The following is a 13,111-nucleotide window of genomic DNA, read 5'->3' on the forward strand; positions in this document are numbered from 1 at the left end:
CTTCTCATGTTTCTACTCCAAGAAGTATAGTTGGTTTCATTCAAGACCTGAGATATGAGGGAGGTGCCTGGGTTCTCCCCTGGGTGTAAGTAGTAGGGGCTGACTGGGTTATTGGTCTGGTCCAGTTTTTCCATAGTTAGCAAGAAAATTTCAAAGAACCAAAGAAAGATCAAGAAAAAGAAGAAAATGCAGCGGAATCAGTGGCAGAACAGGTCCAAGACCTGCTCTGGTACCATATTAAACTGAGGCCCAAAGTGATGTGCACTGTGATGAAGCCCAATATTGGGCGGCCCATGGAAGATTAAAGCCATCAGATGAATGGCTAATGTAGACGTGGCCAGCGCTTCTTCACAAGTCAGGAGAGAGAACGGAGAGCTTCCAGAGGGTTCCGTCTCAGAGAGTGGCGATCTCACGGTGGTCCGGCAGCCTTAGAGGCTTCAGATGGCAGTGGTGAAAGAGGAGAAAATGATCAGGGCAAAGAGACAAGTAAGTATTTCTTGGTTCCCATTTCTTTCTGTGTATTAAAGTGTTATTGCTTTTCATTGATTGTAAAACAGAACACATACAAAACATAAAACAGAAAACAGAGCTCTATATATAGTGCTCTGATGAACAGAAAACAATAAAGACCTAAAACAGAAAACATTAAAACAAAGCCCCAAAATGAACTTCGGTTCATTTTGTATTTATGTATCTAATAACAGATTCTTAATATAATGTGAATTTATAATACAGAAAACAAAAAGTTCTTATCTAATTACTAAATAGGTCAAAAGTGTGATAATTACCTCTTATTGTTAAATTTTATAAGACTTACTTGTTGTGAAATAAACAATTTGAGACTAAAATGTATTTTAAAAGAATAAAAATTAACAATATAAGTTATAAGGTTTAGAAATTAATTATAGATTACATTAAAATTTTGTTTCCTTCCATAAATAAATTACTACCATTTTATATATTTAGAGCCAATTTACATATTTAGAGAGACGAGGTTGATTGTTTATCATCCTAGCTTATGTTAAATTAATTATATTGAGAAAATCAAATTTATCTTTAAGGGGTTTTTGGTAAAATTTGTGTATAATTAAGCTAGTTAAAGTTTATAAGATAATTGGTAAGTGATAATTTAATATCTTATGAGTTTTAAGCTAGTAAATCATTTTATTAACTTAAAAGTTTTAATAAATTAATAGGTAAATGTATAATGATGTAAAAGAAAGTAATTTTATAAATTTTATTATTAAATAAAATTTCTAGTACTCCAGATGACGTATGTATATATTATCACTTTGATATTATAATGCTACAACCATCATTTTAAGGGTATCGCTTCATATATCCTATAGAAAAACATTAGGTGTAAGAAGAAATTTAATAGGGTGTTGGAAGCAATACTCTTATTTTAATTTAATGATTCTAGTTACCTGAGACATATCCGTTCGAGTTTGAAGTGTAGATAACATAGTTTAATACATAAAATAATATAAATTATATATTTATTATTTGTCGTGTGATACATTTATAAACATGATTCAACATATCATTAAAATTTAAATATCTTATTTAGTACTTATACCATATCCATATGCGGCGATTTAGTTTATTGGGTTAGTTAATTTTAGATATTTTTGAATTGGAAATTTATATTAAATTATTTTTTATGAAAAATATCATTTTTGTTTTGGATATATGAAATGATTTATAAATTTTAGAATGTAAACATAATTAAAATGTCAAAATTTATAATAATATTTACGATCTTACTTAAAAATGACATAAATATAACAAATTTTGAACTAAAAAAATACATTGGTTATTATAATAAATTATGATTTTATATAACTTATTAATGAATTTTAATAAAATAATATCATATTAAAAACATATCTATAATTTTATAAATATTAAAATATAAATTTAAATTAAATCAAATATTTATAAAATTCGAATCTATTATCCAAATTTGTCAGACTCATTAAAAATCCACCAAAAATCCCAGCTGAGTGGAAGACAAGTGCCGAGGAAGGGAAGTTGGAAAACAAAAAGTAGAAGACAGGTGTGAGCAGTGGAGTGGTCATTCGGTTTTGACGGTAGGAGTAAAACTCTAAATTTTCAAAAATTCACGCCACTCTCTGCATGCAACCATCTTCTTCAACCTTCTGAAACTCCATTTTTCTCCTCCTTCTCTCTAAGATTTCTTCATCTTCTCTCTATGAAATCTTACTCTTTCTTCCTCCGATCATCAAACAGACCACACCTGAGCATTCTCAGCGTCGAGGGCGTTTGTTTGAAAAGATCAATTTTTGATTCCGAGCTGGTAAGTTCATCTCTCCCTCAGCCGTGTGGTTTCCTGGTACATGCAAACCTATTTTATGGGTTGCATGAATCAATCATCTTGTTCTGAGAGTTTTTGGATTTTCTGTTTAGTTTAGTTTCGGAAGTTGTCGAGCGTTGAGGGTAGAAGGATTTGTAGAGGTGAACCAGTAACCATATCTGTGAACGTTCGGTCACGTTAAGAGGTAAGGGAAGCTTATATAATTTGATTTAGATTCTTGCTTTGTATGGATGCATGTTTGTTGATTTTTGAATGAATATGAAAAATGGTTGTTACTGCATTGTTGACTGTATGAGGAACTGGAATGATATTGTGTTTGATGATTTGGTTGATGATGAAATATGGTATGTCGTTTACAAGTATTGATGATTAATGAAAGCTATGAAATGGGTAGGGATGTTGTCGAGAGTCAGTATTGATCATTCAATTATACCAACGTTCGTTCTCAGTAGCGTTCGTTCTTAATAAGTGTTTGGTATTAGACCAGCGCTCATTCGATATAGTGTTCGGTTTTCTTATGGACTCGGTTGGAACTAGATTCTTTCATTTGGAGAGAGTTCTAGTTGAAGACTAGCGTCTTCGTTTCGTTTTGTAATATTTTTACTTAAGCGTTCAACCAAGGATATTCATTCCTTGGTATTTGATTATAAACTTTAGTATATCTATATGTATTTGTATATTTCGTTCGTTCTTGAACATTAGTTAAATGATATCTTATATTTATCAAGCCTTTATTCTATAAATTAAGTAGCGCTCGTACTAAGTAGTGCTCGGTCTTACACCAAGCGCTCATACTAAGTAGTGCTCAGTCTTACACCAAACGCTCGTACTAAGTAAGTGCTCGGTCTTACACCAGGCTCTAGTTCTCATTTCCGTAATCTATCTTTATAATAAGAGCGTTCGTCCAAACTCAATAGCGTTCGCTCTCTACAGTGCCCGGTCTTCGACTGACATTCGGTTTCCTTGATGTTTAATTCATTAAGAAGCTAAGTATTTATTGGCGTTCGGTTTCTTCATATATTTTCGTCAAGTGCTATTATTTAATATCCTACAATATCTGTCTTAATTGGTTTTGGCCTAGAGTCTTAGTACTCGGCCTAGGCTTTACGGTGTTCGGTTTGAAATCTCAAGAGTCAGTTCATTAAATTGGCTCACTTGAAAATAACGTTCGATTCTATTGGTCTCTGAGAAGTATTATTGTATTCGGTCCCTTTCACAACAAGTGAGTAACTCTCTCGATTTGATTAGTTTTGAGTTGGAGACATCTCGGTCTCACTCCAAGTTTTCAGTCTCGTTCTGGGTTAAAAACTAACGTTTGATATTTGGTATCCTACGGGATCTTTATTCAAATTGGTTAAGTTGAAGTTTTAATGATGAAAGATGATGGAATATGCTATGGATGAAATGACTTTGATTATGAAAGAGTATTACGGGGAGGAATATCTCATGAATGGATATTGGAAATTAGTAAAGTATGAATGTGGATAAAGCTAAGCTGGCGGTTCATCCTGATATTCCGTGATTACCCGTTTCTCACGTAGAGAAGGGTAAGTCATGTACGGGAATGACAGGAGGTCCTAGTCGTTATGGTTAATTTGGACAGATAGGACTAACCTCGGGTGACAACTGTTGAGGGTATCCCAGTTACTACATCACCCGGGTGCACAAACGTCATAGCTACACAGAATTCATATAGTCCGGACAGTCAGAGTCTAATATTAGGCTTTTCATGAAAGAGTTAATGATTTATCTGGTTTAATTGATTTTATGAAATATGCTTATACATGAATTAAATTACATAAGCTTACCCTATTTTCCTGTCTTGTCTGTTTTGTACGTTCGGTCGTTTGTCCTATTGCAATCTCATCCGTGTGGATGTGAGCAGAAAGAGAAGAGCTGCTGGAAGAAGCGCTGAAAGAAGAAAGTTTGGTCGAGGTAGAAGTTAAGACCGAATAGTAGACCGTTTGGTCAGTAGTTAGTTTATTTGTTCGATGACTGTTTGATCATCTTTTACCTTTTTCTTTTGTATGATCGTTCGATATAGGCCTTTTGTAAACCGTTCGGTCTAGATTGCTTATTTATAGTTTTAACTTTCTCGTTATTATGTAAGGTCGTTCAGCCATAAGCGTACGTCCTATCTTTTGTAAGACTGATCTGTAGTATTATTAATATGTGATTATTCTATTATATAGTTTTATACTGTATTTTTGGGATATTACAAAATTCAATCACAATTATCTATTTAAATTAACTTTATTTATAAAAATAATTTATTTATCCATTCAATTCTAATTCTTAAATTTATTTTGAATTTCTTTTCGGTAGAGTACATTTTTTTTTCTAAACCCTACTTTCACATATACTCTCTAATCCAAGCACGTCATTAAAGTAATTGTTAAAGTAATTATTAAAGTAATTGGTGGGATATAGTTTCCTTGACGAAGGGGTGGTGTATATTGATTATGATTTAGTATTTAATTTAATTATGAGATCCAGTGTGTCGTTATCAGAGTCTCTTATCCTCTCTTTTTCCTTTCATACGTTTAAACTGATAGGTTGGTGTCAGGTCTACCTATTTTCAGACCCATGTTTCTGCACAAATTGCGCCACCCCCCAACATATCCCTTTTTAATCCTCTGCATTCTCTACTTTCTTATTTATTCTCTTACATAAATTCTTTTTTTATCAACCAATTAGACTCCAAACTACTCTGTAAAACTCTAGTAATCCTGATCCCAAGAATACACTGTTCTAATCATTTTTAAACCATTCTTCTTTCTTCTATCAAGAACGTAAAGACAAAATAAATAATAAAATTAGGTTTGTCTAATAATTTTATTCAAATAGAAAGTAAAAAAAGTTAAAAGCAACTTTTTATTTTCACTTAAATCTTTTATCTATTTGTTTTAATTATTTTACCGCTTTATTTTTTGCATCCATTCTATTTCCCTAATTTCAACTACATAGACGCTTATAAACAAAGAAATAAAATCATTATTTCTTAAATTTTTTTTACAAATAAAATGTAAATATTTTAAGACTACAACCCATAGAAGATAGGATGATTTTTTATATTATCTGTAATTTAATAAAATTAAAAATTCATTTCAAAATAATATATTATTATCTCTATCAAAATATTACCTATTACGTATTTTTTTTTGTTATTACGTCATTGTTTTAATTAAAAAGAAAATATAAAATATAATCCAATCATATCTTAAAATGGTCAAACCAAATATTAAAATCAGAATCCGTTAAAAATCTATTTCCGATCAGTGGGGAGAGTAGGTTTCCGGTGTACACCCACATTAATGTGAACGTTGAAAATATCCATCTACAGTTGTCATCTTGTTTTTTCTTACATGTGAAAGTTTATTTTATTATACGACAAATTACGTGGTTAAAAATAATGAGAATAATACACAGAAAAGTAACTAAAAAAAGAAATAATTGTTGTAAAAATTTAATTACATTAATTCTATTTTTTCTTTTAAAACAAAATTACCAACCCATTACATTTGATGACAGGGAAAATAAAAATAATAAAATAAAAAGGAAGAAAGGGAATAAAAGAAAGCAGAGGGAAGCGAAGGACCTGTTTGTTTACGCGCTTTGCCTTTGGCATCCATTGATAAAATCAGTTGCTGGGTTTTGAGCCGAAACAAACAGTCCCTCGCCCTCGATTGGAACATTGGAATCAATCAATCAAATCAAATCAAATCAGTGAAGCGGTGGCGATGGAGGAAGGAGCGGGTTGTGAGATTGATGGAAGGGAATTTTAGACGGAAGGTTCTCAGATCCACGCTCTCTCCATCACAGAATGAAGGGTGGGAGCCGTTTCTTCACCATAGCTCTGGTCTCCGCCTGGTACGCCACCAACATTGGGGTTTTGCTCCTTAACAAGTACCTTCTCAGTAACTATGGCTTCAAGTACCCTATATTCCTCACCATGTGCCACATGACCGCTTGCTCCCTCTTCAGCTACGTCGCCATCGCCTGGCTCAGGCTCGTTCCCATGCAGACCATACGCTCCCGCCTCCAGTTCCTCAAGATCGCCGCTCTCAGCCTCGTCTTCTGCGTCTCCGTCGTCTTCGGCAACGTCTCCCTCCGCTACCTCCCCGTCTCCTTCAACCAGGCCATCGGCGCCACCACTCCCTTCTTCACCGCCGTTTTCGCCTATCTCATCACCTTCAAGAGAGAGGCCTGGCTCACCTACCTCACCCTCGTCCCCGTCGTCGCCGGCGTCGTCATTGCCAGCGGGGTAATGCGTCGCGATTCCCAATCTAACTTATTTCGTATTTTATTTTATTTTATTTTATTTTTCTTCCTACTCCTCGCGCTTTTTTTTAATTTTATAGAAAAATTATTTAAATTATCGCTTTGCTTTTAGTCTGTCAGAAATTAACAAAAATTATTATTTCTTTTTAAACGCGGTTTTACGAATACCTATTTATAAATGCTAGGCAATTATAGCACCGACACTTGCAGACAAGCCCTCCACGACTTTAACGTAGGAGTGTACTATTATTGGAATCATTATTAAAATAAAGAAAACAATCTTGTTTAGTCATGCCATTCATCCAATTACAGTACTTACCGTATGTGAAGTTTTTAAAATTTTATATTAATTACTTTAGAAGTCTTATACAAGATGGTTTTTGAGTGGGTGATATTATAAAGTCTTATCGAGCATGATTCTTTTTTTGGTTTATGGTGTGTAATCTTCAATTCTCGCAATCAATTAGAAATTATAGTTAGTTGTTATGGTTTTTAATATAGTTTTTCCAAAAGTCAATACACCTATCATGTATCGCAGTTTGTTACTAGATGACTGTTAAAGCTCTTTGATTCATGCTAGTTACTCTATTATGTTAAGTTAGAGTTTTTGATTGGTTGGTTGCACTTGTCGGTACTATCGCAAAATATTATGACTTTAGAAATGTTTTATTTTCAATTCGCTAGGATGTAGGGTTATGCAGCTCCATTGGGGAATTTTTACTTTTCATGAAACTGTTATATTGTTTGGATTGTACATCGGAATCTCTTCTGTAGTTACTTAATTTAAGAAAATGTTTTGTTAGGTTTGTTTGAGAAGCAGAGATATCTTTGCTTTATGTGTGATATTTCCGGTTAGAAATAAAAACTTGTTTCGTTCATGTTGTGTAGCATTCTTGGTTTTCATTATACTCACTTTCTGTCCCCAGCTTGCTGATTTTTTTTAGAAACTGGGAATTTTTTTTCATGAATTTAGAAGTTTTAAATGCTGTTGAATCAAATTCAACTGTCGGCGAGGGACAAATTAAGCATTGGCAGATCTTTTTTCTCCCTTTTATGTATTACTCAAGTATTGATGAGTATAAAACAAAAATAATCTATAGCTTCTGATGTACTTGTTCTTTGTTTTTTCTTCGTTTATAGAGTGAACCGAGCTTCCATTTATTTGGATTCATAGTATGTGTTGCAGCTACAGCTGCCCGAGCCTTAAAATCAGTGTTGCAAGGAATTTTACTTTCTTCTGAAGGGTATGTATAAGGAACATGCTGTTTAGTTCATTACTATGTTTTCTTCTGTGATCAGATTATATTATATTAAATATCTACTGATTCGTTTCTTTCGTGTTCCAGAGAGAAGCTGAATTCTATGAACCTTCTTCTTTATATGGCTCCAATTGCTGTTGTTTTCCTTCTCCCTGCCACACTACTGATGGAAGAAAATGTGATTGGCATTACATTGGCTCTTGCCAGAGATGATGTGAAGATCATTTGGTATCTGCTATTTAATTCAGCACTTGCTTATCTTGTCAACCTGACCAATTTCTTGGTCACCAAACATACCAGTGCTCTTACCCTGCAGGTATGCCTCACTTATTTATACAGGCGTACGTCCTTGCTTTTGCAAATTTTAATACTTTACTCAATGAACGCGTGTGCTTAACACAAGTTTATCGTCACAATGCTATTTTTTTTTTAATTTATTCGTTTCCATATGTTCTTTAGTGCCTTCATTTTCTAGATTGTTTAGTAACTAGTGGATTTCCTCAAAATTTTCAAGCACTTAGTTTTCCAGTTTCCGTTTCATAAGGATTAATGAGCAATATTTTCTATTGCATCTCTAAAACTAGTGCCGGGGCACTATTTTCAAATACCGCTATCTGGCTGGTCATGGGGTTCTAGTTGTAATGGTGCCAAATTATTGACTGAAAGTCTCCGTAAAATGAGTGGCTATCTGTGTTAACTGTTCAGTGACATTTCAGATGTTACTGATTCAGTTCATTAGAGATACCTTGGCTAAGTTGATTATAGATATTATAGGAGTTGTTGTTTAGGGGTGTTTGCCGTGGAAATGCAGATTTAAAAATTTGTTTCTAGACGTTTTCTTTGTAAACGAGTCTGTAACACCATATTCTTTTGGATTCGTGAAAGGTCAAAGGAGTCTGATTCAAGTGAGAATAACTGGATAAACAGTCCAGGACTTGATACTTGCACAAACTTATGTTAAGTTCATGCTCTAACAACTAATCCGAGAGTCGGCTCTTGCAGGTACTTGGGAATGCTAAAGGGGCTGTAGCAGTAGTAGTTTCAATTCTGATATTTAGAAACCCAGTGTCAGTCACTGGAATGATGGGTTATTCATTCACAGTCCTTGGAGTAGTACTCTATAGTGAAGCCAAAAAGCGAAGCAAGTGATACAGATGCTGTCATTCATGAGATTTGGGAAGTCAGCAATGGATTCCCTATATTTGTTTTCATCCCTGTGCGGACAACCTCGAGATTCCGTGAGGCAAATTTGTTAGCATGATTGTGATCAGAATCCGGATGTTTCAGACTATATATACAATTTTTTTACCCCACATGGAAAGCCTCATTAAACGGGTTCCCCACCGTTTTAGCACCTGTGCAGAAATAGCCCACAGTACAAAGTTTCAATAAGTGACTGATCTCTTTGAAGAAAGAGTTGTAGAATTGGATCCTCTGCTCATTTGTTGTTTACATTTGTTTATTGATGATAAAGTTCGCGGTTATTTTCATAGCAAAAGTTCTGTATTGCCTATCCCAAAACAATGTGTAGCGTGTAATATCTTCTTCTTAATGGGGGTTGAGGAGATTCTTTAGTCTTTCAAACTAGGAAATTATACAACTATTTGTTCATTATGTGTTAGAATGTAGTCAGATACCCTTTTTTATTTTACAAATATATTTAGATTCTGCATTGACTTATTTTATAAAAATAATTTGAAGGAAACTCGTTTAATTTTTTTTGTTTGTATAATTTTTAAGTAATTCAAAATGCGATACCATTGTTTTTAGTTTTGGGCAAAGTTAGGAAGATAAGTTGGGATGACCCAACTGCATCGTACACATGAATAGACGGTCATCACTTTACTTTTCTTCCTCCTTAGTAGCCCTGATCTTGCAAGTGTAGCTTTCTTCATTTTGAATTTTCTGCTTTTCAAGTTCATTTTTGTTCTTGTTATCTCCATAGGAGGCAGCTTTTTACTAAACCCCTCATTTTTTAAAAACATACGCGAATGCTATATTTTGGTCACTTACAAAGCAAGCGACATCACAACTAGTGAACAAGGGATTAAATATTCAAACAGATCCATTTCCTTAGGGCCTCAACAATGAACACTTGTCACTAACCAATATGCAACTAAGGGTTAATGAGCTTTCTGAATCCTATCTTCTCGAACACTGTTCTTGGGTCCCAGAAAACATGCTAGCAACTTTACTAGGGGACCTTTGTCTAGAATAACCAAAAGGTATCATCAACAGTAAGCAGAAACACCCAATTCCGTAAACCCATATTATAAATTGCTCATTCCAAAACGAAGTTTCAAAAAGGCAAATTGAAGATTGTTACCAGTTTAGGAGTTGTTTTGTCAGCTTGCTTGATAGCTATTCAAATTGAAATTATCACCAATTATTGAGGCACCAATTCAAAAAAGAGGTTAAGAAAGAGTATATATGAGAGTGGAAGTTCTTCTTGAAAGAGTCTGCCTCCTTGAAGAGGTTCTCATTCTGAGGCTTACAGTAAAGAACATCTTCCACGGAGGAATAGTTGTTGAACTGAAACATGAAGATCATCATCAACAATGGGAGCCAAAAGTAAGAACTTAGAAGTTAAAATTGAAAAAAAAAATCCAACATATATTCAATATAATCGTTGCAATTGTAATGTCAACAATGCAACTGAAAGGGAAAAAACAATGAAATGAAAGAAACAAAATCTACGTTTGAGGTTCCTTTGCAATGAGAGCACTTGATGCAATCGGGTAGATAGCTTATCAACCGAATAGACCGTTTTTGTCACAAGTCTTGGTCTTTTGTTAAGTGCTAATAAAAGATATCTCTTCCGTTGCTTAGATCTAAGCTCACCAAACGTGCCACCAACACTTTCAAATCTAATGTAGATTTTTGACCTTTAATTTATAACAACTTCAGCTTCTACATAATTGAAATAACCCAGTTGACAAACTGAAAGATAAATATCTTTTTCGACAGTTTAGTTGAAGAGAAACTTCGACATGCGCTCAGATTGTACAAAGTTGTTTGTTATATCTTATGCAACAATTGATTTGTAATATATAGTATTTCCATACCGTGTAATCATTTTCTAGATTCATGCAATTTTTTTAGAGATTGGACATGTTATTAAGTTATTAGTTAACGAATACAAAAGAAAAAGTGAAATAAATAAATAATCCTATATTTGTATATGATTAATGTGTTTTTAATATAAGTTTTTCACCAATTTAAACACGAGTCTTTTTACTACTAAATAAAAAGAATAAACTATTTGCTAAATTAAATATCGATAGAAAAATTCTTTATTTCTAGAAATTTTAAATACGTTGAAAAACTTGACAAAAAGACAGAAAATACAAAGTCTCACTGAACCAGTGTGCAAAGACTTACTCTAGTCACATTTAGTCATTTAGAGGGCTTAAAAAAATAGAACATACCAAAACATCTGGAAGCTTCTATGATTATATATGGTGTTATATTATTTGAGACCAGTGTACCAGAAGAAGCAAGGAAAAATCTGAAAAAAACGATTCAGATACTAAAATAAATTTCAATGAATTGTGTGTATATATTCTTTTGTAAAGAACTTGTTGATTTAATCTTTGATGTAATGAAATTCAGAAAAAGCAAATTAAAATATAGTGAGTGTAAATGCATGCAGGTAGCAAGAGAAGAAGAAAGAAAGAGGAAAAAGTATAGATCCCGCCACATTTTAAAACTTGAAAGCCTCTCTAACTAATTTTCTGTTCCATTGTTTCTCTCTCCTCTTGCAGAGCCACAACAACCATGTTGCGCTTCTTCTTCGTGGCTCTCTGGTTTCTCTGCCTCCTCCCTCACGCTCTCCCCCACCCCTGCATAGGCGTCACCTACTCCGCCCCCAGCGGCTCCTCCAACCACCACTCCCAGGAGGTGGAGCGCATCTCCGGTGGCCTCCGGCAGCTGAAGGCGAGATCCCTCCGGTTGGAAAACGCGGACCCCTCTATCACCCGGAGCCTCCTCTACACTAACACGACGCTCTTTCTCACCATCCCCAATTACATGGTCTCTCAAATCGCCCAAAACCGCTCCGTAGCAGAGTCCTGGCTCTACACCCACGTAGTACCATTCTATCCACGTGTCAAAATCACCACCATCTCAGTAGGCAACGCCTTCCCCGACGTGCACCCGGAATCCCTCAACGACCTCCTCCCGGCAATCTCCAACGTCCATGTGTCCCTCCGCGTCCTCGGCATCCGCAAGATCAAAGTGTCCACGTCGTTCTCCTTCGTCACCGCCCTGTCATCCCCGTTCCCGCCCTCAAACGCACAGTTTCAAGAACCCCCGGGGATCACACTCTTCGGTCCGCTCCTCCAATTCTTGCAGGATACAGATTCCTGCTTCTTGATCAACCTCTACCCTTACAACCTCTACCGTTTGAACCCCGAGATCCCCCTCGGCATCGCGCTCTTCCAAGAATACCCTTTCAACTTCCGCGACGACTTCACCACCGGCGTCCGCTACCGCAACCTCTTCGACGTCATGGTCGACGCCGTTGTCACCGCCCTCGCTGTCGCCGGCTACGAGACAATCCCCCTCGTCGTGACCGAAACCGGCTGGCCAAGCTTTAGCGCCGTCGGGAACGAGTTCGACGCCAACCTCGGCTACGCCGGGATTTACCTGAAGGGCCTGGTGAAACACCTGAAGTCCGGGATGGGAACGCCGTTGCTGAAGGACGGTGTGCGCGAGGTTTTCGTGTACGAGATGTTCGATAAGGACGAAGGAACAGGAAGGAGTTGGGGGGTTCTCTACGCAAACGGAACTGTCAAGTATCGCGTGGATTTCTCCTCTTCCTCTCTTGCTTCTTCTCCTGTTCGCGTGACGGTGATCATCGTTTTCTTGATTTTCGTTATTGCGTGACTTTGTTATCGGTTGAGTTGTGCTGTTTTTGTTGTGGAATTTCTTCATGCAGAGACTGACGTGGCCATAATTACATTGGTTCTTCTCTTTTGTATTTCTTGATCGATTAGGTTTTTTTGTATGTCATGATAGATAACAACAATACATCTGGTTCTTGTGTGAACGCTGATTCTCTTTGATCTTGGGATAGAAAAATAATACTTTTTACACCCTCTTTAAAAATAAATATCTCAACAAATTCCTTTAACATAAGAAAGTATAAATAAAATAACTATAATTAAAATATTAATATTTTAACTTAAATTATTCACATATATTATATATTTATTTATTTATCTTCAGTACT

At 35.4% G+C, this 13,111-nt stretch overlaps 2 protein-coding genes across 2 annotated transcripts; both read left to right on the forward strand.

The window, feature by feature from the left end:
- Window positions 1-5,886: 5,886 nt before the first annotated feature.
- LOC124841968 (putative sugar phosphate/phosphate translocator At3g11320) lies at window positions 5,887-9,550 on the forward strand. Its single transcript, XM_047318353.2, has 4 exons — window positions 5,887-6,602; window positions 7,760-7,863; window positions 7,966-8,194; window positions 8,881-9,550. Exons 1-4 carry the CDS (start codon window positions 6,162-6,164, stop codon window positions 9,025-9,027), a joined length of 921 nt encoding a protein of 306 aa, XP_047174309.1. The 5' UTR covers window positions 5,887-6,161; the 3' UTR covers window positions 9,028-9,550.
- A 1,945-nt stretch (window positions 9,551-11,495) lies between these two features.
- LOC124841965 (putative glucan endo-1,3-beta-glucosidase A6) lies at window positions 11,496-12,893 on the forward strand. The gene has a single exon (XM_047318350.2). It carries the CDS (start codon window positions 11,656-11,658, stop codon window positions 12,763-12,765), a length of 1,110 nt encoding a protein of 369 aa, XP_047174306.1. The 5' UTR covers window positions 11,496-11,655; the 3' UTR covers window positions 12,766-12,893.
- The last annotated feature ends 218 nt before the right edge of the window (window positions 12,894-13,111 follow it).

Source organism: Vigna umbellata, chromosome 1, assembly GCF_029865625.1.
Source record: "Vigna umbellata cultivar VRB3 chromosome 1, Vumbellata_1.0, whole genome shotgun sequence".
NCBI lineage: Eukaryota > Viridiplantae > Streptophyta > Magnoliopsida > Fabales > Fabaceae > Vigna > Vigna umbellata.

Coding starts and splice junctions, on each gene's coding strand:
- LOC124841968 (XM_047318353.2), top strand. CDS start 6,162: ATGAAGGGTGGGAGCCGTTTCTTCACCATAGCTCTGGTCTCCGCCTGG. Junction 6,603..7,759: donor GCGTCGTCATTGCCAGCGGG/GTAATGCGTCGC, acceptor CTTCGTTTATAG/AGTGAACCGAGCTTCCATTT. Junction 8,195..8,880: donor CCAGTGCTCTTACCCTGCAG/GTATGCCTCACT, acceptor CGGCTCTTGCAG/GTACTTGGGAATGCTAAAGG.
- LOC124841965 (XM_047318350.2), top strand. CDS start 11,656: ATGTTGCGCTTCTTCTTCGTGGCTCTCTGGTTTCTCTGCCTCCTCCCT.